The following is a 27638-nucleotide window of genomic DNA, read 5'->3' as shown; positions in this document are numbered from 1 at the left end:
TAAAGCGCTATGTCATCGGTCTTCCTAGATTAAATATAGATCAAAAAAGGATCTCCAGGAGGTCTTTCACTGGAAGGTAAGCAGCTCTTGCAAAAGTGAAAGTGTGTCATAAATTCCTTGCCACCCCACAGAGCTTGACAATTTCACTATAGTGCAAACCACAATAGCTACAAATACACAGCATGTATATATTTTTAAGAATTAAGGTTTTTTAAAACAGGAACACACAGGAGTTTAAGAATCAGTTTATTATTTTATTTTTTACTACTTTGGTAGTACAAAAGTCTTATACAAACCATATTGTTAAAAATACAGTTGATGTGCAAGATTAAGAAAAACTGACTTCATGAAGTTTAGGTTTATTTGTTTTTTTTTTTTTGATGACGGCAATGTTTGTACCACTTATATGCAATAAGATCACACATTTACCACATTTTTTTTTGCTAAAGTGGCAATACACATTTTACTTCCCACAAACATCAGCCTTATGTACATAATTAGAAATTCATGTTAAATAATTACTAGATAATCTCAACTAATAAGATTTTACATGTTGAATGTACTGGATAAAAATTTTGCATATTTCTAATGGAATCAAAATAGCGACTAATTTTAAATTAAGTAAAAAATAGCATATATATTAAACATTTTCACTCTTTTGAGCATATTTACTCGCAGTGTTAAGCCACATACTACTAAAATGTGCTCCCATCAGAATAAAATCTCAGATTTTGGGATACTCTACAATTGCGCATCTTCATATTCAAAACAATCAACTGTTTAGTTGGCTGTGTAAGTACAAAACAACTTTTACTCTAGAGTCCACATTTTCATCCAGTAATTTTAATATTAAAAATACTGTCACATACGTACACTTCAGTTACCTATTCTCACGATATCCTGGAATTCTGAAATTAGTATACTGGCACGATTTAAATTCCTTCTGCATACATTTTAGTATGCTGTAGAGCTGTTCATGAAAAGAGTGAAATCTGCAAACATAAGGGGAAAACACGGTAGGCCAAGGATTTATCAATTTAAGTATCTCTTAGTAGTTTTAAGATTATATTGGTAGTCTGAGTTAAATCTGAGGAAGATATCTTATTTACACTAATAATGAAAAATCTATTAAATCTTTGTATTTATTCCCAAATAGCAGTCGGGCTCAGATAAAAGTTACTTTTGGAACTCCGTTCTTGAAAACTGTAAATAAAACATTTATTAAAAGACTTAATTTTATTTAGAATTGACAAAAATAATTGGTGTCTCTTGTAGGTCTGAGATATCTGGACTACATCTGCCACCTACGGATCAAGTAGAGCACAGTCAGCAATGTAAACTTCCCTATATACAGTGTTGCCAACTCTCATGAGTCTCATGATAATTGTTTTCCTTAAGCCCCAGCTCCTGGAGTCAAGGGATGTGTGATGATTTCAGCCTTCATTCTTAAAGAAAAAGTAAGTTTCTAGCCCCCATGGCTAGGGAGAAAGCTTCAATATGTGACCTCCAATGCACCCTGAAGGCTCAAGGAGCAGAAGGCAAACAAACATCAAATCTATTATTTTTACATAATCTCATGATTTTTGGTGAGCCTAACTCATGATTTTTGAACATTTGGGCTTCGCAATACTGCTACAATATTCCTCATTCCTGAACTTTAAGTGGCAACCTATGGGGCATGTGAAATGATAGCCAGGGGAAAATCTTTTGCTGTTACACATATTGATAATTAATAATACATGCGCTGATGGAGAAACTTGACTTTCAGAGATAAAGAAAAAAAATTAGAGCACTTACTCCGACTAAAGAAGATGGACAGTATTCATTTAAAAAGACAAGGTGGGTGAGGTAATATCTTTTATTGGACCAACTTTTGTCTCTCTCTTCAACAGAATTGGTCCAATAAGAGATATAACCTCACCCACATTGTGTGTCTAATATCCTGGGACTGACACAGCTACAAAAACACAGCATTTATTTAAAACATGAATCAGTTACAAAGACATTTACAAGAAGTTTGTGAAGCAGATTAAACTGCTTTATAGTTTTCTCATGATTTAGTACAATCCCTATTGACATGCATTAAAGCTACAGATTGATATGTATTCTTGTTAGGCACGCAGTAGAGCAAAAGTGTCACTTTTCAGTTTGTTATACAGCAAAGTCTGCCAAAATATCACAAATGCTCCCAATTAACACATCATTTCTAAGGCAAAGTGGTAATCATGGCAAGTAGACACAAACAACAATTAGCACTGCTTAACAGTCAGATTTTGTATCAGAGAGTCACACTCAAATATGAATATAAGAAAGGACACTGATATTATGCCTTAATAGTTGGCACAAATGGATTGAGGGTACCTATTTTCAGAGACAGACACTCTGAAGGACATGGGGCTGCTCTATAATAATATTTGAATACTGTATTGTGTGCTATATGTTTGATTGTTGTCAGGCAAGTTTACTATATGATATTGTCTTAGTTTAATAGCAGGCTGTTGTAAAAAAACAAGTAGGAAGGCAAAACAATGACTCAAGATAATACATTCCTCAACAAAAAGTATGTGTGTGTGTGTGGAGACAATGGCAGGGCAACTGGCTCAGAAGAGGTGGGCTTGACCTCCAATGGAGCCCACCAAATTGGTTTTGAGCAGCAGAGTCCAAGCACAGGAATGTGAGAAGACTGGTTAAAAAGATTCTCTGGCCAACAGTTAGGTAGTTATCAGGAAGCTGTTCAGGGGAAACAGACTGACACTCACAGACACCTAACATGGTGTCTGACAAAGCTAGGCCTTTCTAGGATCCTCTTGCAGAGTGAAAGCGCTTAGACAGAACAGACAGCATGTAGGCCTTTTGTTGTTTAAAAATCCTCTCTCTCATGTTTTACTTTGCTGCTAACTGTTAAGAACAGAAAATACTTTTGTTTTCAGAAGGCTGTTTGGTCATTGTATTTGCCACTGGTAACAAGCTCCCAAAGACAGACCAGCAGGTGCTGAATGTAGTTGGACCTGTTGGCATAAGCATGCTTGATTCAATGCCCCACTCTAAATGGGGGAGAATCACCACCCCATGGGAAGTAAACACATGAGGCTCAGGAGGTGAGGGGTATACTCAGAGACCAGACAATGATCAAAAGTGCTGTTATCCCTGTAACCATGACAGCCACCATGCCATAAGTTTCTTATTTGGAAATAAAGGATAAAGCTGTCCCCATATAATACAACTTGCCTATGTTTTCCATTGTTTACATTGCTAAGCTAATTAAATATTTTAATTTGGACACAGCGGTGAGGAAGTTCTGGTGGAAGAACTTTTGCTTTCCCCAAGGGTTACATATGTTTTTCTTTGTAAGATGAAGGCAAACCAATAGGCTGCTGACCACAGGATGCAACACTGTCAGTGACTGGAAATGTTTTATTGGCTACAAATCTTAAGTGCTTAGGACCTACCCCTGCATAGATTCCTTCACAGAAACTATAAAGAGCTACAGTGACATAAATACATTTCCTATAATAGTACATCTCCTAAGTTTTCAATTTCAGCAACATGTTATCAAACACACTTCTAAAAACTCCACTGCACAGAAACAAAACTATTTACCCCACAATAAAACTGACAGACTTGGTTTTCCTTTACAAAAGTTACTTTAAGTACATTGTGGACAATGCAACAGAATGTCACTCATGACAAGTGGCCTGATTCACTGGTACATTGGAGCTGCTCTGCACCACTCTGAGTGCACAAAACAATCCGGAGTCCAACTTAACTGGTCACTGAATGATCTCCTGACCATTGAGCTCCTAGGCCACCCTTAATTCCAGCTAGAGGGGCTCTGGTGAGGAAAAAAGTGCAAGATCAGGAATGTTCCTGTATCTGGCAAATTCCTGGCTGCTATCAGGTCACTGGCAACAGACAGATTAAAGCAATTTACAGGCTACTCTAACACACACCAGTGTCTAGACAACCAAGAATTTGGGAGAAGGGTCCTCAGACTGGAGAAGATAGCACAAGATATTAGTTTAATATAGTGAATAGTATGTGCAGGCTTTTTTCAGCATGCTCAAATGTAAGTAATTGCCTTGTATTTAGATTAACAGAACTTTAAATCAATAGCAGATGCCTTACAAGTAAACTTACAATTAAATGAAAAAAAAACCCTGTATGCATACCTTTCCATTATACCGGGTTTAACAAACTGATTGTGAATGACTAACCTACGCACAGGAATGTACGGTGAGCCCTGCCACAGAATTCAGATTTGCTTGATCCATAGTACAACGAGCAAGAATACAGATCAATATTTCTAACAGACTTTAGGAAGTCAACCTATAGAGAAGAGTCACATGAGTTTTAGTGTTCATTTCCATTCCTTACTCTGTGTCTTCTCTTCTCAGTGCGTTTTCTCTTCCTCCTTGTTGCCTTAGCATAAATAGGTCATCTGGTGATGGCAAAGACACTGGAGTCAGAAAATGATAGTAGAGCACACACCCTAGTACAGAATCTGTGACAGTGCTGATGCTAGTTAGGGTGCATTTTATTTATTACGAACAATTTTCATTTATGTATTTAAAGCTGAAGTTATACTAAAAAAGGGAAAGAGATAAATGTGAGTTTGTTTTTTGTTTTTTTAAGTGAACCTGGAAGATTTACCTGTGCTAAAATTTTAATGCATATCAGAGTAACTTAAGTGTTCTCAGAAAACCTGAGGCAAACAAGAAAAATTGTTGTTCTTAACCTCTGAGGATAGGACAAGAAGCAGTGGGCTTAAATTGCAGCAAGGGCAGTTTAGGTTGGACATTAGCAAAAACTTCCTAATTGTCAGAGTGGTTAAGCACTGAAATAAATTGCCTAGGGAGGTTGTGCAATCTCCATCACTGGGGATTTTTAAGAGCAGGTTGGACAAACATTTGTCAGGGATGGTCTAGATAATACTTAGTCATGCCTTGAGTGCAGGGACTGGACTAGATGACCTCTTGAGGTCCCTTCCAGTCCTATGATTCTGAATGTTCAAAATTTGAAAAATGCCTTTTTTTACATAAATGTAAAATGACATTCTTAAAATTTTAACCTTGTCCTGTGCAGAGATGAGAATTTTACCAAGTGGGTAATCCATTACAAAAGACATTCAAAGAGCATATATATCTACCTTAATTATATCACTTCTCTGTGGCGCTCTGGTGCTTAAAGTTTAAGATGACACTCATTAGTGGGTGTAACAATGATTATACCTACTTATCTTTTGGATTTCTATACATCCTGTTATGGTTGTATCTAGTTTATCTGTACTGTGATTTATAGATTTTTTTTTCCCCTAGTAAAAAATTATTAGCATTTTCTTGCAGCACATGGACTATCTGATATGAATTTCACTTGTTCATTTAGTAAGGTTAGTACTGTCTCTAAAGTACTGTGTTAGCTGTCAATCTGAAACCAGTAAACAGTTATCTGAGGGTGGAAAAGTAATTAACTTGCTAAAACAACGAGTAGTCCTTGTGGCACCTTAGAGACTAACAAATTTATTTGGGCATAAGCTTTCGTGGGCTAGAACCCACTTCATCAGATGCATGGAGTGGAAAATATGTAAATACATGAAAGGATGGGAGTTGCCTTACCAAGTGTGAAGACACCTTTAAGAAAATGTCAAAGATAACAACAGATTCCATAATTAGTTTTAGGATGAAGCAGGCATGTATTCAATTTAAATAGTTAAACTTCAAAGGGATACTTTGAAATGGGTAGGTGCCTTTTTTGTATTAATGGAGATTGGGAAGAAGTTACACAAGGTTTTTAGGATTTTAATTAAATATGGTGTAACGGAGACTATGTAGTTATGTGTCTACATTTAAGGTAACAGACGAGAATGTCCAAACATGCTAACCACAAATTTTAAACATCTTAGAAAAAGCTCCACAGGGCAACTGGAATTCAATGGAGGGGGAGAAGAGAAAGGAGGACACTAACTACAGATATTGAACTTTCTACCATGTGAAGTTTTTATCTTATTTATCCAATAGATTGCAATCCAAATGCAAGGTCTGAGCTTGCTATGCTATCTGCAATATTTAGACTAGTTATGTTTATATTCTGCTTAAAAGTTTTTATTTTCTCTTTTTTCTTATATGCCAAGTAAACTTTTACTTTCAAAATAAATTAAATTGGTGGAACAGATTGCTATGCCGGGAATAAACTCTGACTTCCAGGAAGGCAGTCAGCATTGACACTCAAGCCTAAGCTGTGCAACTGCAGGGCTCACTTCAAAAAAGTGCTGAGAATATGCTGGCTACAGGCAGTTTAAGCAGAGGGAAAACTTCAAGGATATTAGGGCAACTGTTGGCAATACTGCACAAAACTGCCCTAAAGCAGGAATGCCCCCAGCATACAGGAATCCTCAAGTGGCACAGCGATGCTGCAACAGCCCCTACACCAGCCCAAACCCTGCAGCTGATGTCAGGGCACAGAGTTGCCTCTGCCATATCCCAGTGATCTCGAGCAGCCAGAAATGTCCCCTTCATCCTGTGGGCAGCTGGTGCATAGCTTTTACGATGCCTTTGCGCCTCCCTGTCCTGCAACTGCATGAAGTCCTTTTACTGTAGCTGAGGATCAGGGTCAAAATTCTCTAGATGTGAATGTATTTCATCAACGTATGTTTACTGGCTGCAGTGACAAAAAACTCTGAACAGGCACCTATCTCTGTTCAGTTTCAGTAAGTCAGGATATTTTCTTAGGAGATAAAAGGAATATGTAGGTTACATTCCTGAAGTTACTATTGCTTCAATTTTCTTAAACACAACTGTGAAATAGGATTTTGATTCAATTTATATTAGAACAGCTTTTTGCCAGTATGAACAGAAAAAAACAGGGGTCTATAACTATGTTAGGGAAAAGTGTTTTAGCCATCAGTCAAGACCTGATTATGGCCTAACACTGGATTAGGCTCTCTCCCAGATGATTTACAAAACAGTTATATCAGACTGGCATGAACTTTACAAAAGTTTCCACTGAGTCCCTCCGCACTACCCACATTATTTCTGGTTCAATAGCGAGCAACCACTTAAATCCTATGGGAGATTCTACAATACACACAAGGTTGCCTTAGATGGACATTCAAAGTTTCTCGCAAAGCTATAGCAGTATCATGCATTCCTAAAGTACAGTCTATTTTAAAATTTAAAAGATACAGTAAATTTTAGAAAGCAGCTCAGGTAATATGCAGCAATACTGTTTTATTTAACAAATGGAGTCGCAAAACTATCAAGTTTTATCCTATCAAAAAGATTAAAGAAATACAAAACATGTCTCCTGTATCGTTTTGTATAGGTTTGAAATAAGACTATTTTATAGTAACCTTCCAAATGTACTGGAACTCAATTTTTACTTTAATGTTGTATGTCCTTTTCTTGCTGCTTCATGAGATATATTAGAAAGCCTGGATTTCTTTTTTATTAAACAAAAACTTAAAAATCCTGCATGCACGTTAAGTGTTCCCAACCATTTCTTATCCTGGAAGACTTTATGGAGACAGGAGAACCAGTGAAACAAGAGTCTGAGTCAGGAAACAAAGATGAGAACTGGGAGTTTGGTTAGACTAGGAAAAGGAATCAAGGTTAATCCCTAGTGTAGAATCAAGTTATCACCTCAGGTTAGCTGGCAGAGATCGACTCTAATAGGAAGCAAGAAAAAACACTTTTAAAAAGTTAAAATAAAAAAAAAAGTGTTCAAGCTACCATTTTACCGCATAAGAAAGCAAAAAGGGCAAAGTCCATTTTTTAAATGGAAGTCCTTTGTAGGTCACTTTATGTAGGTCATTGCAGCAATAGCCACTAAAAAGCCAAGAGCTACCAACACAAGCAGGGGCACCATTTCAACCCGTTTCATACTGGAGGTCTGCTCATGGCACACATCCCAGCCCCAGGCGGAGCTCTTACCTGCCAGGACATGCACCTAGCTCCCCTCCTTCAGGAGCCAGGGTTCTCTGGCTCCCGCAGTCAGTATTCTACACTGTGGTAGCTCACCCATCCCGCCCTCTCCTCTAATCAGCAGCCGCTCTCTTCCAATGGGATGCAAGGATGGGGATTCAAACTGAGTCTGAAAGCTTAGAAGATGAGGGGCTCGCACAGCCTAGCCCACTGGGGTCAAACGACAGCAGGACCGACACAGACAACTTAACTGGCCCAAGGCAAAGAGAAGGGGGTTGGCCCCTGGGAAGAGCAGGGCCCCTAGGGGTGGAGCAGGCAAGGAAGGGGTCAGTCAGGGTGGGAGGAGGGAGCACAGGGTCCCCAGTGGTGGTTGGGGGGAAGAAGCAGAGGGTCTCCAGTGGTGAGGAGGGAGCACAGAGTCCCCTGTGGTGATGGTGGGAAGGACAGAGGGAGCAGGGGGTGCTGGAGCCTGGGGAGAGAAGGGGTACAGTGGGGTGGGAAAAGGGAGTCAATCTCCACAGGAAGGGAGAGGTGAGGGCATAGGGCTGTGTCCTGAGGGAGGGAGTAGTGAGGAGGAACAGACCCCGGGGCAATGATCCTGAGGGAAGGGGAGCTGAAGAAGGATGGGGGGGGCTAGGAGCAGATAAGTGGGTCTTGGGATCCATTTGCCCTCAGAGAAGCAGGAAGCGCCCTCACCTCTTCCTGGGAAAAGGTCGGAGACAGACCCTTCTGGTCCAGAGCCGTCATGTCCACTAGTGGGTGCAGCTTCAAGGACAGGTGTGTTCCCATGCTGCGCTGCAAATTCTGCCAGCAGGTGCTGAGCTCACTGGGGTGTGCTGCTGGTCAACACAGATTTCGACCTGTACTCCACTGACATCCCACCCACCAGGTAAGTCCCCTTCAGCTACCACCAGCAGGCATCTCAACAGCTGATGAATGTTACACTAGTGTCCAAAGTCCTTAAATCAGGAGAAGTCCGCAGTGGTTCTAAGCACCATACAAACCACTAAGGCGGCTCAGTTCCTGTCCCACAGATCTCAATCTAATCCTTATAATTCCATATGGCACGCAGGCAAATATTATTCCCATTTTACAGCAATCAGAACTTAGGTACAGCGTCTCAACACAGACTGGAACTTTAAAAACATATCTACAAACTTTAAATAACAAACAAGACTATTTTTTCCTCAAACTTTAAAATGTGCAATTTTCTTGGTGTTTGGTTTTACATATTCTCCTGTGAGAACTAAAACTCAATCATTGCAGTGTTGTGTTTAAGAGCCTCCTGGAAAGTAAATAGCCTTTAAACAGAACAGAAAGTGACTTTTAAATGTCAGTTTCACTCCCGTTTAAAGTCAGTTTCTAGTCTTATTATTTGTACTAGAGTAACACCCCTAGAATCCCAGGTAGGTGTAATATAAACTCATGGAGACTTGCCCTAGCAGGATGCTTCCAAAAGTCAGATGATCTATTCCAATTTTGGGATTGGGAATATCTTGCTGTATTATCTCCTTATTGTTCTAAATTTAAATATAAACTTAAATATGGCTTTAATTGGCGTTCGTATGTATTTTTTTCTTTCTTTATATAGGAATTAGATACAGGGCTCTTGTCAGCTAATTTCTAAGTTATTATCTGGAAAAAAAAAGTTTTCAGGTGCCTAAGTAGCCCTTGGAATCATGGTTAAAGTTGCCTCCCCACCCTGACCAAAATTTGAAATGGTGCTCCTAACAAGGTATGTGCACCATTCAGAGGTATCCAAGATTCCACAGTTATGGCACCATTTGATACAAGAAGCAATAACTGCAGCACTTAAACCAGAGGAAACAACAGACATCTCAGATATTCCTGTGAGGCTGTGATCTGCAAGTCTTTTAACAGCCACCATTATAAATAAGTTTGGTTCCATGCCCATTCAGTGCTTTATGCCTCTGCTGACTGCCCAAGTATTTTCCAGTTAGTGCCAGTTGTGATAGTGTTTTTTGTACTGAGGACATAGTCCTCACCAGCACCTGGAATGAAATCAAATAATTTACAGAGAAAATGAGTAAATACAGATGTTCTTTTACACCTCTTCATTCTTTGGATTGTGGAAGCGACGATAAAAGATAAATGGATTTTATTTCAATTTAAACCTTAAATATAGAATATAAATAAATAATTGGGTAAGAGTCTGGTTAGACTTGACAAGGTAACTGAAAGTTGGTGTATACATCTTTGTAGATGTATTTTCTCTTCGTGACATTTTATAATTAACCAATGTGTGTTAGAATATGGATAGCCACATATTTAACATCTTAACAAAAGAAATCAGTGAGAATATATCTGACCCTCTCACCAGATCCCACTTTCCATGTCAGTCTATAATCTTCAACACCCACCTGTTATTCTGTGCCAGTTCTCCCTCCTGCTCCTTGTCTGATAGGTGTGGCAGGAACTTCTCGTGATCCATGTTTGACAGGTGTGGCAGGCACTTCTCCATTGACACCTTCAACACCACTAACAGACATCAAGCTTTTACGCTCTTTGGATGTAGATTTGTGCTCTACTTTTGTGACTCTAAATCTGAAACAAGCAATACAAGAACCCACTTAGGATAGGTTGGTTAATCTTCAACATCCCAATGAGGCAAGTATTATCCCAACTATATAGATAGAAAACAAGATATTTTAAAAGGGGCTTTCCAAGAATACAGCAGGAGGGAAGTCTAAAGTTGGGAGTTCCTATCTCAGACTCTAGTGTTTGGACCATACCTACCTGTACTGGAAAAAGAAACAAGATCTCTAATTTTAAAACAAGACTACACTATTGGTTGAGCAATCATGAATAGTCCAAAAGCCAAAAAAAAAAAAAAAAAAAACTGAAACAAGAGGGAAAACTGCATCTTCTGTATTTGATACTTACTGTAAAGAAAGTTAAAAGAATGAGGATCTATCTGTAATTCTTGCTTTCTTTTTAGGCAGTTGTGTTACTGGATCCACAGCTTTGGATTTCTACTCACACTATGAAGGGATTTTAAAAAATTCCACATCACAAAATTTTAAAGCCACCTGGCTCTGAGGCAAAGTATAATTCATTAGTGTCCTTGACTAGATTAAAAAGAACATATTAACCATATTAGCCCACGCTGAAGTGAAATTCACTTTATTGTGCTCCTTAAGCATCTTCCATTTCCATCCCCTCAAAGGAAGCGTAAACAGTCAGACATACAACGTCACAGACATCAGGGTCCATGTGCAATCCAAGCACTAAACTGCAAATACTCATGTCAACTAGCAGATGAGAGGAAGAACCTGAGTCCAGGTCTTCTGTGGTTCCTATGATGGTGGAGGCATTCATCCATTAAAAAAAAAGATCCTATTATGAGGGAAATTTGGAGCTTGTAGACTTCCCCACCTAAGTGTGGGAGGTAGGGAGTAATATGCACACATGTGTGCTGGAACCCTGAAGCTCCAAAGACTCAGTATAAACCTGAATGTTATTAAACTATGGGGACCCATCAAGAATTTCATGAAAACAGCAGATTAGTGCAAGGCACAGGTCTTTAGGCCTCATTTTGTGCCTTCTGGGAGGTGGTACTTTAAACTCCTTGCTCCGTTTAGAGGTTGTGACTAGGATGGGAAGCCTGAGGAGTGGCGACATAGCTAAGTGAAGAAAACAGGATGAGGAGCCAGTGGTGGGCAAAAGATAGGACTTAGAAAAGGCCAGGCTGGAGGGGACACAGCAGAAGGGGTCAAGCTGGCGGGGAGGGGGTCTGTGTGCGCAGAATGGGCAGACAGGTCTGTTATCACAGGGAACATGACTCCCTCTCAGAGACTGGGGTGGAACCCATGATTCCCAAATCTCATCATTCCTTTGGTGTCAGAAAACATCTGTGAAAGCCTCTGGTAAAGTGTCTCATCCCCCTCCACACAGAGAATGACAACAGTCACTGTGCTCGAATAGCAAAGTTCCATGTAGCAGACACTGCTGATGACCCACGTGTGTTGATACGATGCCACATCATAGAATTTCTGTCTAAGTTTGCATTTATAAAAACCAGCAGCGCGCACGCACACACACACACACTAAGAGAACATTATGGTTGTAAAGTCAAGCACTCAAAAGATAGGAAATGCAGGTTTCTGTGCAGTCTTAATTCAGCCCTCTGAGGTGTATGTCTTACGATACAGTTTCTAATTACATACTAGATCTTGGCTCAGTCATATCCATTCACAATGCTGCTGCAAAGGTAATTTGCATCCCATCTCCCCTCTCTATGCATCCCTCCACTAGCTCCCATTTCTCTCTCCCAAGAAATATAAGCTACTTGCTTTCACTTTCAGACTCTTTCATAGCCTATCCCCACCCTATCAATTCTCATTCATTACCGTGTTGGATCACACCTCCAATCAGCCCATTGCCCACTTGTTAAATATTCAAATAAGCATCTTAGTGCATTTTCCCATGCTGTCCCTTCACACTTGGAGGAGCTCCATATAAAATATCTGCAAAATAGCTCATCCTCCTCCTTCAAAAACTCTCCTTTTCTACAGGGCCGACAAAAAAACATGACAATGGTTATGCTGATGATGTGCTGAGACCACTGACCAACACTGTCTCACTGTTTCCTTGTACTTCCCCATCTGTCATCTTTTGTCTTACACTTAGACTATGGCCTTGGCTACACTTGCGAGTTACAGCACAATAAAGAAACCCTGGCCGCACTAGCTCACTGCCCATCCACACTGGCAAGGCACGTAGAGCGCTCTGACTCCGTAGCTACAGCGCTCCTGGTACTCCACCTTGGTGAGTGGAATAACGTGCACCCCCGCTGGTGCGCCGCAGCGCCAGTGTGGACACCCTGGTCCTATAGTGCGCTCTGATCAGCCTCCAGAAGTGTCCCACAATGCCTGTGCTAGCCACTCTGGTCATCACTTTGAACTCTACTACCCGGCCCTCAGGTGACCAACTGTCAGACCGGCCCTTTAAATTCTCTGGGAATTTTGAAAAATCCTTTCCTGTTTGCTCAACCATGCGTGGAGTGCTCTCAGCAAATCTTTCCAGGTGACCATGCCTCCACACACCAGGCGAGCCCCAGTATGGAGCAATGGTGAGTTGCTGGATCTCATCAGTGTTTGGGAGGCGGAAGCTGTCCAGTCCCAGCTGGGCTCCAACCATAGGAATTACGATACCTTCGGGCAGATATCAAGGGACATGATGGTAAGGGGCCATGACCGGGACGCACTACAGTGCAGGATTAAAGTGAAGGAGCTGCAGAATGCCTACCGCAAAGCCCGTGAGGCAAACAACCGCTCTGGTGCTGCCCCCGCGACCTGCCGTTTCTACAAAGAGCTGGACATGATACTTGGGGGCAACCCCACCTCCACTCCAGGGACCACCATGGACACTTCAGAACCCAGTGCAATAAGGGAGGAGGAGGAGCAGCAAAGTGGGAGCAAGGGTGCTGAGACGGAGGAAGACACCCTGGAATCCCTAGATGTGTGCAGCCAGGAGCTGTTCTCAAGCCAGGAGGAAGGTAGCCAGTCACAGCGGCCAGTGCTTGGGGAAGGACAAACACCAAAGGAGGTTCCCGGTAAGTGGCTTTTATTTTGGGAAGGAAGTTATTTGGTGTGGGCTCTTGGGACGAGGAGGGTTAGGGCTGCATGCATGCCTAGATGCGGAATAGGTGTTGATGTGCTCTCTCACATTGCGGTAATCGGCCTCAGTGATCTCTTCAAGGGTCTCATCCAGAACTTGGGCAATGCGCTTGTGCAGGTTTCTCGGGAGAGCCACTGTGGTCCTTGTCCCAGTCAGGCTAACTTGTCCGCGCCACTGTGCCGTGAGGGGTGAGGGGACCATTGCTGCACACAGGCAAGCTGCATATGGGCCAAGGTGAAAGCCACATTGCAGAAGATGACCCTCCCTTGCTTCCTCAGAAGCAAGAGATCTTCCAGGACAAACTCCTGCGGAAAATGTGGGGACAGTGTTCAGTATAGGGGCCCCCGGCCGCTGTTGGCTCCCCAAAGGCACAGAAACCCAGAGGACAGTACAGCCGTGAAACAATCAGTCACACTTGACCGTGTGCTTACTCACCGTTTTGGGGCTCCCGTGGGTTGTGCGCTCTCGCTTTGGAACGGGCAAATTATGCTATTGCGTATACTGTGCTTGCCCTTAAGTATGCTTAATCCTTAATCATTGCTCTGTCTGGTGTGAACAATGCTGCCTCTGTTAAGTGTTGCATTTTGCCTTTACAGATGCAACCTTGAGATCTCAGCCATCCGTGTTATCACTAGCCGAAAGACTCCAAAGAATCAGGAAGAGGCCACGTATAAGGAAGGAAGACATGTTGCGTGAAGTAATGCAGCATTCAAAGAATGAAAATCAAAAAGGGCAGGAGTGGCGGGAGAGTGAAAGGAGGGTCCACCAGCAGAATGCGGATCGTTGGCACCAAAGCATGGAGCGCCTGCTAAGCATCATGGAGCGCCAAGCGGACTCGATTCAGGCGCTCGTAGCAATGCAGGAGGAGCACTAACACGCCGTTCCCGCCCCCCCGCAGCCCTTGTCCCAAAACTCTTTCCCTTGTGCCCCCATGTCACCTCCAGCCCACTTTCCCCAACATCCAGGTTCTTACTGCCACCCACTGCCTCCAACACCTGTAGCTTCACCACCCAGCCCTGAAAACTATGACCCTTACCCACTGCACTCAACCCCCATCACCATGCAGTATAGCCATCCTGAAGTGCAGCACTCATTGCACAGCACTCCAGACAGGACATAGGCAAATCTGTGATTGTACCGTTCCCCAAACCCTTTCCCTTTCTGTTTCCCAAGCAGTTGTGTCTCTTTTCAACAAATGAATTTTCTTTTCAATAAATGGATTTTTTGGCTTTGAAAACATTTTTTATTATTGCATAAAGTAAAAGATGCAGTGCCTGTTTCTTTCCTGGGCTAAGGTAAGTCAGCGTAGCAAAAACAGATTCCTACTAACATTGGAACCACCGAACTTCACTCCTGTGCAGGGCACCAGACATTACTGGTGACTTTCAGCCTCAAATTGCTCCCTCAAGGCATCCCTAATCCTTGCAGCCCCATGTTGGGCCGCTCTAATAGCCCTGCTCCTGGCTGTTCAAATTCATCCTCCAGGTGTTGAACCTCCAAGTTCCATGCTTGAGTGAATCTTTCATCCTTCCCTTCACAAATGTTATGGAGGGTACAGCACGCAGGTATAACCGCGGGATGCTGTCATCGGCCAAGTCCAGCTTCCCATACAGAGAGAGCACCAGCGGCCCTTTAAACGGCCAAAAGCACACTCCACAGTCATTCTGCACCGGCTCATCCTGTTGTTGAACCACTCCTTGCTGCTGTCAAGGCTCCCTGTGTAGGGTTTCATGAGCCACGGCATTAAAGGGTAAGCGGGGTCTCCAAGGATCACAATGGGCATTTTGACTTCCCCTATGGTGATCTTCTAGTCTGGGAAAAGAGTCCTGGCTTGCAGCTTCTTGAACAGGCCAGTGTTCCAAAAGATGCATGCATCATGCACCTTTCCGGGCCAGCCTGCGTTAATGTCAATGAAACACCTACGGCGATACACAAGTGCCTGGAGAACCATCGAGAAATACCCCTTCCGATTAACGTATTCGGAGGCTAGGTGGGCTGGTGCCAGAATTGGAATATGCGTCCCATCTATTGCCCCTCTGCAGTTAGGGAAACCCATTTGTGCCAAGTCATCCACGTCATGCATGTTACCCGGAGTCATGGTTCTTCTCAGCAGGATGGAATTAAAGGCCCTGCAAACTTGCATCAACACGATTCCAACGGTCAACTTCCCCACTCCAAACTGGTTAGCCGCCGATCAGTAGCTGTCTGGAGTTGCCAGCTTCCAGATTGCAATAGCCCCCCGCTTCTCCACTGTCAGGGCAGCTCTCAATCTCGAGTCCTTGCACCGCAGGGCTGGGGTGAGCTCCTCACACAGCCCCATGAAAGTGGCTTTTCTCATCCAAAAGTCGTCATCCCAGACTTGCATGACTATGTGATCCCACCACTCAGTGCTTGTTTCCCAAGCCCAAAAGCAGAGTTCCACGGTGGTAAGCATGTCCATGAATGCCACAAGCTTGTGTCATATGCGTTACTCGAGTCAATATCAGAGCCCTCACTGTCACTTTGGATCATAAGGAATAACTCGACTGCCAAACGTGACATGCTGACGAGACTCATCAGCATACTCCTCAGCAGTTCGGGCTCCATTCCTGCAGAGCGAAAGGGAAGACAGAGCGCGCAGTACAAAAAACGTTGAAAGATGAAGCCAAATGTGGACGGAAGCAAAGGGAATGCTGGGATGCGAACCGACGCGTCACGGGGCGTGGGACAGGACCCAGAATGCTCCGCTCCCCTGCCCCCTTCTCACAAGGGACAGCGCCAGAATGGGAAGAAGTGCTCTGTGGGATAGCTGCCCATAATGCACCGCTCCCAATGCTGCTGCAAGTGCCGCAAATGTGGCCACACCAGTACGCTTGCAGCTGTCAGTGTGGACTGCAGCGCCTTCCCAACTGCGCTCCACGAAGGCGGGTTTAACTCACAGCGCTCTACATCTGCAAGAGTAGCCATGCCCTATGTCTACACCGCAAGTCCTTCAACAGCACACCAACACAGGAGCAGCTACAGTGCTGTAGCATAGACGCTCACTACAGTGACAGAAGGGGGTTTTTCCATGCTCGATGGGTGGTCGCTAGATTGACAGAAGAATTCTTCCATCTTGCATCTGCAGTGGGGTTAGGTCAACATAACTACATCACACAGGGAATGAAAATTTTCATTGCCCAGAGCAATGTAGTTAGAATGACCTAAGTTTTAGGTGTAGACCAAGCCTTAGACTAAAGTAAGTTCTTTGGGGCAGAGGCTGTCTTTTTATTCTGCATTTGGGCAGCATCTAGCATAATGGGGTCCTGGTCCATGACTAGGACTCCAGACACTAATGGTAATACAAATTAATCATTAAAATTCTTTCACTTGCCAATATGTTTATCCAAATCCCAATAAAAAAACATCTGATCAAAAAAGAGAACTAGTGAATTGACAAACTTTGGATTTACAAGTCAGATATCTGATGCCTAGGGAAGTAACACAATGCTTTGAAAGTTAATTACAGTCTTGCAATTCAGAAAAATCCATGTGCTGGGTTGTGGTAAGAATCGTTACAGAAGTAGGTGGTAGCAGCATATAACTAATCCAACAGTAAGAGTCAGACGAGATAACATGTAAATAAAGCATTAAACAAAACAGAACAGTCTTACCTTCCCACAGAAAGTACTGTAACTTCCCCTTGTCGGCTTTTTCTTTGTTCTTTAGATTTGTTGGTTGGCTTTAAAAGATGCCATCTTTTGTGACTACAGCGAGTACAAACATCCTTCTCTGCTACTCCCCCAACAGTATGCAAGTGACGGCCACGACAGTTATGTTTTGATGGAGTATCACCTGGTGACAAAGGAGAGCCTGGACTTGTAGGACTGCCTGGAGTGGTAGGAGAGACAGGGCTATTTTTAAAAACAAAACAAAAAAATTAACAATGTTTAACTTTAATTACATATAATTGTTCTTCTTAGAAATAGCTTGCCAGTTTCTTTAAATTTAAATAATCGTCCCACCTTATTCTCTGATCATATACCCTAAGTTGTATCCAGTTAGTGTTAAATTTAGGTTGTTGATTTCCCCCCCCCCACAGAAGGTAGTTTTAGCTGACAAAAAGATACATTAGTCTGGTGTGGAAAAGTCAACAATTTATTCCAGCCCTCTCCCTCCACCCCCCCCTTTTACTGAGAGAAGAGCACCAGCAGACACCACCACCCCCCACCACAAAAAAGGCAGTTTTGCAAATTCACATATACATCTTCATTTTCTCTTGTGAAAAGTCAAAGAGAAACCAAAACCATTTAGTTGTTCAAATTTTAACCCAACCACACACTCCTGCATCATCACACAAGATTATTCTGAAATTGGCCCATATTTGAAAACAGACATCTCTCAAGATTGCGAAGATATTTTCCTCAAAAAATTGCTCCAAGTAAAATAGGAGGTAAAATGAAGGAGAAAGAACAAAGTGTGTAAATAATGCATACAGAGGGCTGATTTACACACAGGCTTTGTACTACTGTAATTATATTTGTTTAGAAAATGGTATAATTAAAAGTGGAACAACCCTCTTCAGCATGGATGCAGTTGTACCAGCCTAAAGGTGTTTATATCGGTGCTGATATAGTTAAACATGTTTTATCAGTACAGACACAAGCACCTTTAGAGACTGGTACAACTGCATCCACAAGAAAGGTAGGTCTACAGTGGCAAGTTTCTGCACAACAAGTTATACCACTTTTATTAAGGCGCTAGAATTAAAGTGCTGTTGCATGTCCACACCGCTCCTTGTGACGGTGGAGTCCATCCACGTTAGCAGCTCTTACAATGGCAAAGAGCAGTGCATTGTGGTAGTTATTCCACTGTGCAACTGGCTGCAGGGTGCTTTGGGAGGGGTTTGCAATGCCTCATGGGGCAGGCACAGCGTCACATAATGCAGGTTTTCCAATCCTGTTGTTCCATGGGCATCCCACTAAATTGCCAGCTGCTTTTCAACTGAAAGGGGGGGAGGGGCAGAGTGCGACATGGAGTGTGTGTGTGTATATACGGAGGGGGGAGGAGAGACTGTTTTGGGGGACAGAGTGTGTCAGCATACTGTCTTGTAAGTTCAGACAGCGGCAGGAAGTAACCAGAGTTGAGACGGGGGAGGGGGAAACCCCGACTTCAGCCCCCGCCTCCCTCCCTGGGCTTTCTGCACAGCACTCTCTCTCTCACACACCTACCTGTGTTCAACAGCACAAGAATTACCACATTAATGGCTTGCTGTGTGTCCTAGAGCAGATCAGCACAGCATGTAAGAGCTGTCAGAAATGGAGCTTTGAAAGGGGAGGGGCGCATGTCTCCAGGGAAGCCGAGTTCAAAACAATGAGCACAGCAGCCACTTGAGGGATTAGGGGACACTTCCGGAGGCCAACTGATTGTTTTCTGCACTGTAATATGTTTACACTGCCAATACAGTACTGGACCCTCTGCGCTGTAAGGTTTACGGCAAGAGTGTCGAGGTGGTTTTTTGGCAACGCTGCAACTCAGGAGTTTCTGTGCACTAAGTGACTTGGCAGTTCACACACCTCGGTAGTTACACCACAGAAAGCTGTTTTAATGCACAGAAACTTGCCAGTGTAGACAAGGCCTAAGAAGGGTTGTTCCACTTTAACTCTCTCATTTTCTAAAACATATATAGTTATATTGGCACATAAAACTGTGTATACTACCCCAAAGTATATGCACATTTACAACAGAACAAATATTCTAAGAAAAAAGAAAGATGTGTATTTTTTTGAAGTCAAGTTTTGTACAAATCAAGCCCCTAGAAAGCTACTGTCTCTTCCCCTCTCATCTTTCAGATCAGCCTCTAGCAATCTGCGTTAGTTCTCTAGCTGTTAAGCGTTAGGTTAGTTTTTCAAGCCCTAGCCTTGTTTTAAAGAATTAAACAAGTGTGTAAAGGCACTATGAGCTACTGTCAAATTTTCAATCCCCAGTATGGTAGATTTCTACTGTAAATCTCAATGCATACACACAGAATTGAAAGTTCCTCAGAAAAAAGTTTCTCTCAGAAGAGAAAGGAAATCTCAGTGAATCAGAGAAAAATAAGACAATGAAATCAAAATATTTTCTTTTCAACCAATGACTCAGGCAAGTGAGAGCAAAAGAATAGAAAAAACCTGATTAACAAGTAAAGCAACTTGTGGCAATCTGTATTTTTTCTAATAAGAGATATAGATACCTTGTTTTTATGAAATCAAATGTACATTTCCAGTTTTGATAAAAATGGACACTACATAAACTTACAGGAGTAGTGTGACAAGAACGTATGCATTTTTTGTTTAAAAAAAAAAAAAAAAAAGAGTAACTGCATCTTTGAAGTAGCATCCCTGTGATTAAGCTCCCAAATGACTGCTACTGAATGTTCTTGAATCTAAAACTAGAGTGAACAAACTTTCAGTTATCATAATAGCATTTAAAGGATTGCAATTTCACTGAGATTTCAGTTTCAATTAACATAGAATCATTGGTAGGGTACATCTTGACATAGCAGAGGAAATATACAGAGTTAAAATAGAAAGGTCTTACCTTTCAGGATCACACACACTGTTATCTGCCACCATGGCCTTTAACATATCAGCATTTGCTGCAAAAAGCATAAACAGAAATTGTTAGAAGAAATGTGTTGCTATGTCCTTGTATAACCAAAAAAAGATAGTAAAAAGTAAGCAAGCTGAAGATTCTAATTTTGACCCAGAATCCACTTAGCAAAGGTGCATTAACAGCAATCTCATGAGCTGAACTGAATCGCTCTGAATTTAGTTCCATCTAGATCGGAGAAGTCTGCATTATGGAATCTCCAAAAGCTAAGCTGCCAAAGGCAACAAATAAAAAAATCTGCATGCAAACAAAATAAATCTGTATGATGAAATATTTTTAAGAGCCGGTTAGACAAACACCTGCCAGGGATGGTCTAGATTACATTTAGTCCTGGGGACTGGACTAGACGACCTCTCAAGGTCCATTCCAGTCCTATGATTCTATGAAATGCTGATTTATTTAAAAACTTATAGGAGTTTATAATTGAGAAGGTAAAGTTACTCTTGCTATAGAACACATATCTCAGTCCCAATACAAAGCACATATATTACTGTCCATGTTATGAGAATGCTTGCCATGCTTAATACCATGCATACAATCTACCAAACTGATAACCTTGTCTAAAAAGCGCTCCCAGGCCACAAGTCAAAGATTAGCAGAGTTAATGAATATTTAATTATTTGGATGGATCTCAAAGGCAACATTTCAGCCACCATTAAAATAAAGCTGCCTTTTGGTAAAATAAGCAGCTGTTTAACAGTGCACACTAGTACTACACAACCTTAAGTACACTACAACTTAAGAATTATAGACAGATCACATATTCAAAGCAACATATTGAGGGCCAGCTACTCCCAACCTCCACAAAAAAAGTATTCCAATTATAAACAAGTGAATTCTGAATAGCCACCACATTCTCTCTTCAGGGTATTTATGAATGTACAGAAAAGGCCAGGAGCTACAACCCTTCAACTGTGAACAGCCCAGGTTTCCAAAGGAAAATCTGATCCAATTCCCTTCGCTTCCAGGACATCCACATAGATACTAGCCTTTGCATTGCATTTGGCATATTCCTAGAGCTGTACTGCTACTGGATCACTAGTTCAGCTATACACTGCAGGTTGGATGCCACAAAGGAGAAGTTAATGGTTTAAGGGCAGTCTTAACTTGTACATAAATTTACACTGGGAGAAACTCCTAGAAGAGCAGTTCAATACATAGCAGCTACTCCCTGATTAAGGTCCTACAACTCTCTAAAAACCCATGTAATCCCAATTGTGTGATGTTGCAAAGAGCAGATTCCATCAATGTTACAGAGAAGAATGCTACACAGGCACCACTCTCCTGTTTTGGCTGGACAGTCACTCTACTTCATTGCTCCCCTGCAAGCCAAGCTACAAGCAAGCCTCTGTCCTTACGTACCTTTGACTATGTATTAACTAACTTGAAATAAAGTAGAGTGTTTACTTTAATGTTCTAACATGTATATACGATCACACATTGAAACATGCATATAATATGGTGTGTTTATGGAAAGGGTGGAGATGCAGATATATACTGCTCGCACATATATAAAAATATTCAGTGGGTTCTACATTTTGGTATATTGTTAAAACTCTTCAGTAAACCACTTAGTGTACCTTTTCAGCAGGTGTTTTTTTTTTTTTTTTTAATTCTTCTACCACCTCTTTCTAAACCAATTTTATTGAATAAATCCAAAGTACTTGTCCTCAGAGGACTCAGTTTAGTGTTTAAGTATCTAAATTACACAAATGCAAAATACAAAATTTGAAAACAAAACAGAAAAACATTTTCCTAATCAGCTAGCCCTTTGTTTGGCCAAGCAGGCAGAATGTGAAGTGATGTTACAGGGGGAAAATCTTATATAACATGGCTGCATAGCTGCTCAGCATTCTTTCCCCCTTCCAAACATTTATTTTTCCATTGTTTAGATACATCCATCACAAAGTAAACAACAGTGCCGCTGTCCTGTTTTCCCTACTTTGCTGAAAACCTTTGCCTCAGTCACACATGTGCAGTAGTCGGAACCTGCCCACCATTCCAAGCCAGTCAGTGTGATGGTAGTATTTAAATGCTCCCAAATAGGCTTTGACATTACCATTAAGCGAACAAGCTAGTTCTTTTATCTTCTCCTTTTAAAAATAAGAACATTCAGGCTCTTGCAAAGACTGCTAAGTTTCTATTATTTTTAATGACAGGAAAAGCAAGTTTGTAGTGTTTTAGCTGTGTTGGTTCCAGGATATTAGACAAGATGGGTGAGATATCTTTTATTGGTCCAACTTTTGTTGGTGAAAGAGACAAGTTAAACTTCCAACATGAACCAACCCCCCCCCCCCAAAAAAAATTAACTTTAGAGAAGATATGGGAAGTCTCATTCTAAAAAGCAATTTCAGAACGTTAAGTGTGTGCAAACAAGAAGGTATGAGAGCGCATCGGAATGAAGAAAGCCCTAATATGCTGTGGAAACACTTTGATACTATGACAGGTATCAGAGTAGCAGCCGTGTTAGTCTGTAGTCGCAAAAAGAAAAGGAGTACTTGTGGCACCTTAGAGACTACCAAATTTATCTGAGCACATTACAGTGTGTATGGTAACAGCCATTGTTTCATGTTCTCTATGTATATAAATCTCCCCACTGTATTTTCCACTGAATGCATCCGATGAAGTGAGCTGTAGCTCACGAAAGCTTATGCTCAAATAAATTTGTTAGTCTCTAAGGTCCCACAAGTACTCCTTTTCTTTTTGATACTATGTAGCTTTTTAAACTGCATCAGAGGAATTCACATCTTTAACAGAGAACACGGTACATTGATATTAAACTGTACCTTCATTTTCCATAATGATGTTGACGATTCGCCCCACAGTATCGTTATTGTCATTTACACTTTCATTCATTTCTATGGGGGGGAACAACAATATATAGTCAATATTACAGCCTCCTATAAATTTTTTTCCTATGGTAAAGTAAGGAGAACATCTCATTTTTTAAATATATATTTATTCCATAAGTATTATATCACTGCCATATTAAAAAACAAAACAAAAACACTTTATGTATTTTAGTAACAATCCTGAAGACAGTCCTGCAGCCCTTATTCAGGCAAGGTTCTCTCACTAAAGACATCAGGACTGAGTTCTTAAGTTCCATAGTTTATGTATTTCATCTAATACCCCCTGAAAACTCAGAGTTTTCATAAAATTTTGAAATATCAAAGTTTATCATCACTTTCATCCTCCTTCTCACCTAAATTTTAAGAGAGCAGAAGGAATATAAGTCTCAGCAGAAAATGGGTTTGGAGATTAAGTTACCACATATGGAATACCTCACACTTGACTAGTAGCAAATTAACGAGTTGTTGCAGGGAAGCTTGCACTGCTATATTGTTAACCACAACAGACTTCAGTATCTAAGACTATAAATTCAGCGCCTTTCACTACAACTAGGAAGACAGGAGTCAAGTACTGCCAGCCCCAAGCATTCAAATATCAAGAGCCAGACCCTCCCAAAATCATGAGATTATCTTAAAAATTGAAAGATTTTATAAAAATACTAAATTTTAGATTTTTGTTTGCCTTCTAGAGTTTGAATCTTTAGGATTTGCATTTTCAAGCTTTTCCACACAACACAGGGATAGAAACATTTTTTTTAAATGAAAGATTTTCATTTAACAGCATGACTCCAGGAGCCAAGGCTTTAAGAAAAAGCACTTAAATATAATGAGTATATAAATATACCTGTGTAAAAAATCTCTGAATTGAGAACTCTGGTGGGGGAGTCTCACAAAAAGCCTTCTCAAAGTAGTTTAAGGGGTAAAAATTGACTCTGTGACTGTGCATAATGAATACACCACTGCTTTCCACCCTGTTATAGGATTGACAACTTTCTAATCCCTGAAAATCGAACACCCCTCCCCCACCCCTTCACCGAGGTCCCACCCCCTGCCCTGGCTCCTCCTCTGAGGCTCTGCCCACCCTCCCCACCTGTCCCCCACCCCAGCCCATTACTCATTCCCTGGGACTCACCTGCAGAGCTGGGCTGGGAGGAGCTGGCGCCGAGCCTGCCCAATAGGGGCACAGCGGGGGTCGGTCCCCGGACCGAGGGGCTGGCGAAATCAGGGCACAATGGAGTGGGAGGGCAGTCCCCAGACCAAGGGGCTGGAGTGGGGAATTCGGGGCACAACAGGGTCCATCCCTAGAGCAAGAGACTGGGGCAGAGGGGGAACTGGTCCCCGGAGTGAGGGGCTGGGCTGGGCAAATCAGGGCACAGCACGGTGGGGGTGGGTTGGTCCCCAGAGTGAGGAGCTGGGGAATTGGGGCAAAGCAGGAGGATCCCCAGAGTGAGGGGCTGGGAAATCGGGGCACAGCAGGGCAGGAGGGCAGACAGGTTACCCACACACCCCCAATTGGTGCCAGAACCTACTTTGGAGCCTGGTCCAGGAGCCAGCCAGTTCTCTCTGTCAGGCTGGGGGGGGGGGGGGGGGAGAGCAGCAGCTGCTGCTAAGCGGAGCCGCTCCTCCAGGCTCCAGCATCAGCTGTTACTCTTCCTGTCCCCCAGTGGCAAAGGCCGCTGACCGAAGGCTGCCAGTTTCCCTTTTCAACCGGACATTCCAGTCGAAAACTGGACACCTGGCAACCCTATGTGGCAACAAAAATATAGAAAGTCACTTCCTTACTCAATATTTTAATTTTATTAGACCAGGAAAGGCAACATTATCCCTAAAGCTACTTAGTCTCTCTGCTTCACTGAGGAGCTCCTGCCTGACTCCTGAAGAGAACCCACCCTACCATTCCTACCTGACTTCCAGCTACAAAGTTAAAGAAAAATACCCACGGCTCACAGGGTCTCCCAATAAAGACAGCAACAGGAACAACCTACCATGCGTAAGCTTTTCTCCTCTGCTCCCAAGTCAAATAAGTAACTTCAGCACCACATGCTACTGAATTCATGGAGCCACTAACACACACTGCAAGTACTTTTTGACAAGTAAGGGGACAAGAACAAGAGCACAAAGAAAAAATGTTAGAGAAGGGGGGGGGGGGGAAGGAAAAGACGAAGGGGAAAAAAATGGTAGCAGCAAATGTGTTAAGGCCTGACACCAAAGAATACAGCCAGAGCACACCAATGTTCCAATCCGTCACAACAGGGGAGGAGAGAGAGGGTGGAAACCGTAGTACTAGAGTATTAAATTTACCCAAATAAAATTCGAGTATCTGCACTGTTAAACATACACCAAAAAGTTATGCTTTAAAAAAGGCTGGTTTATGGATGTCAATCTTTAAAAGAGTTATGCACTGCACACTATTGCTGCAGACAGCAGATGAAATACAGAAAAGCGGGTTCGCTATTCAAATCGTAGTTTATAGTCACAAAAGCTATAAAGTATTTTGTATGCAGTGTCGTTGTAGCGCAAAGGTCGGCAACCTGTCAAAAGTGGTGTGCCAAGCATTCATTTATTCACTCTAATTTAAGGTTAGGCGTGCCAGTAATACATTTTCATGTTGTTAGAAGGTCTCTTTCTATAAGTCTAGAATATATAACTAAACTAAACTATTGTTGCATGTAAAGTAAATAAGGTTTTTAAAATGTTTAAGAAGCTTCATTTAAAATTAAATTAAAACACAGAGCCCCCCAGACCAGTGGCCAGGAACCGGGCAGTGTGAGTGCCACTGAAAATCAGCTTGCGTGCTGCCTTTGGCATGCGTGCCATAGGTTGCCTACCCCTGTTGTAGCGTGTTAGAGATACAAGGTTGGTGAGGTAATCTCTTTTATTTGACCAAAGTCTGTTGATAAGAGAGACACTAAGAGCCCATGTCTCTCTTACTGGACTAACGTCTGTTGATGAGAGAGACATGGGCTCTTAGTGTCTCTCTCTCTCTCATCAACAGCCGTTAGTCCAGTAAGAGAGACATGGGCTCTTAGTGTCTCTCTTATCAACAGACTTTGGTCAAATAAAAGAGATTACCTCACCCACCTTGTCTCCATGAAGTATTTTGGACACTTTGATCCTTCAAAAAAAGGTTTTAAAAGTATATTTTAGAGGACTGGCATTGGGAATTGGTAGAATTTCCTAATAGAGGTCACTTGGTTAGGTTGGGAATGGCCAAAAGTAATTACCATTTAATTGTCTGTTAAGTCAATGTTCTTAAACTATTTAATCGAGGATATGTATTATGAGAGAGAGAGAGAGAGAGCGCGCGCGCACCCGCTATGGATCATTCCAGATTAGTAACATACCGCATAAAAATGAACAAAACATTGACATTACTTACCTATCTTTTCTCGAAGTTTTTCCTCTTCAATTTCTTGCTCGGCCTCTGTTCTACACCGATATCCTTTTTTCTTAAGCATGTGACAGATGAGGATCCCCAAAAGGCCCATGATGAAAAAGACAGGAACCAACCCATAAGCAAGATATTCTGGATGCATGCCACTTCCTGTGTGATCACCGACAGCTTGAGATGTAGTACTTTCTAAACCATGGCTTGCCAAAATATTAGGAATATCTTGATTTCCTATGTAAAATAAATACATGGTTATGAAGCACAGTTCTGGATAATACTTTGCACTTTCAAGCAGCTCTGACTTTAGGCTCTCAAAGGACTGGGTGAATTATGAGCCTGATCCTAAGACCACTGAAGTCAATGGGAGTCTTTCCACTGATGGATCCAGGTCCATTGATGAATTAAGCCTCAAACCCCTATAAGTAGTAGGTATTCTCTTTTACAGATGGCGAAAGGAACACAAAAGGTGATGCAACTTGCTTAAGGACACAGCAGTTCAGTGGCAGAGCTGGGAACAGAAGTCAAGAGTCTAGTCCTGTTGGCCCCAGCTCTACCCACTAGGCAACAATCCTTCCACAAACATTCATTATATTTCAAAATAAGGAGGAAAAATGTCAAACTTTCTTTTAACATAGTTAAATCAAAGTTTACGTCAATACAGATCCTTGAAGATACCATGAATTTCATTTTGTTTAGCTCAGACATAGAATTTAAGACAGAAAATCACTAGGTTGAAATCCCATCTATGAACCTAGTCACAATGAGAAACTGACTAGGGCTATCACCATAAAGATGGCCCATTTTACAATACTTTCTGTACTATCTGAAAGGGGAAGTGTATGTACTGTCACAGATCATTACAATAGTTCATTGAATTGGAAGCATACCTGCATCTCTGCAGCTATTATGTTGCATTGGAATACTATCTACTGTTCGGATTATGCCTCTGAACCTGCTGTTTAAGCCATGCTCAGATGCACCCCCAAACTCACCACCTCACCACTCAAGAAGTTTATCTCCAAAGCAAGCAGACTTCCAAAATGCTGCCCAATGTTACCAGTGGCTAAATACTATCCATTACGCATCCTTACCTGGGACAAAATGGAAAAAAAAGAACATCAGTGGAATGACAAGTGGAAATGGATCTGATGTAAAATGAAAAGCAGTTCACATCTAATCTAAAATACTGAACAGGTTCTACTGGAGGCAAACCAGATGCCTAGCCATTAA

At 41.9% G+C, this 27638-nt stretch overlaps 1 protein-coding gene across 2 annotated transcripts in view; it reads right to left on the bottom strand.

The window, feature by feature from the left end:
- Window positions 1-297: 297 nt before the first annotated feature.
- Window positions 298-27638, bottom strand: part of RELL1 (RELT like 1) — a 41710-nt gene continuing 14369 nt past the window's right edge. The window contains exons 2-7 of one of the 2 annotated variants that reach the window (XM_074951558.1): window positions 26397-26639; window positions 22952-23023; window positions 20094-20151; window positions 17189-17428; window positions 10298-10481; window positions 298-992 (exon numbers count right to left, since the gene is read on the bottom strand). In XM_074951558.1, coding sequence (XP_074807659.1) covers window positions 10301-10481; window positions 17189-17428; window positions 20094-20151; window positions 22952-23023; window positions 26397-26639 — 794 coding nt within the window. In that variant the 3' untranslated portion in view covers window positions 298-992; window positions 10298-10300. The other variant, XM_074951557.1, reaches the window with a different exon arrangement.

Source organism: Natator depressus, chromosome 4 (assembly GCF_965152275.1).
Source record: "Natator depressus isolate rNatDep1 chromosome 4, rNatDep2.hap1, whole genome shotgun sequence".
NCBI lineage: Eukaryota > Metazoa > Chordata > Testudines > Cheloniidae > Natator > Natator depressus.
Note: the sequence above shows the minus strand (reverse complement) of the source record. Positions and strands in the feature narration are given on the sequence as shown.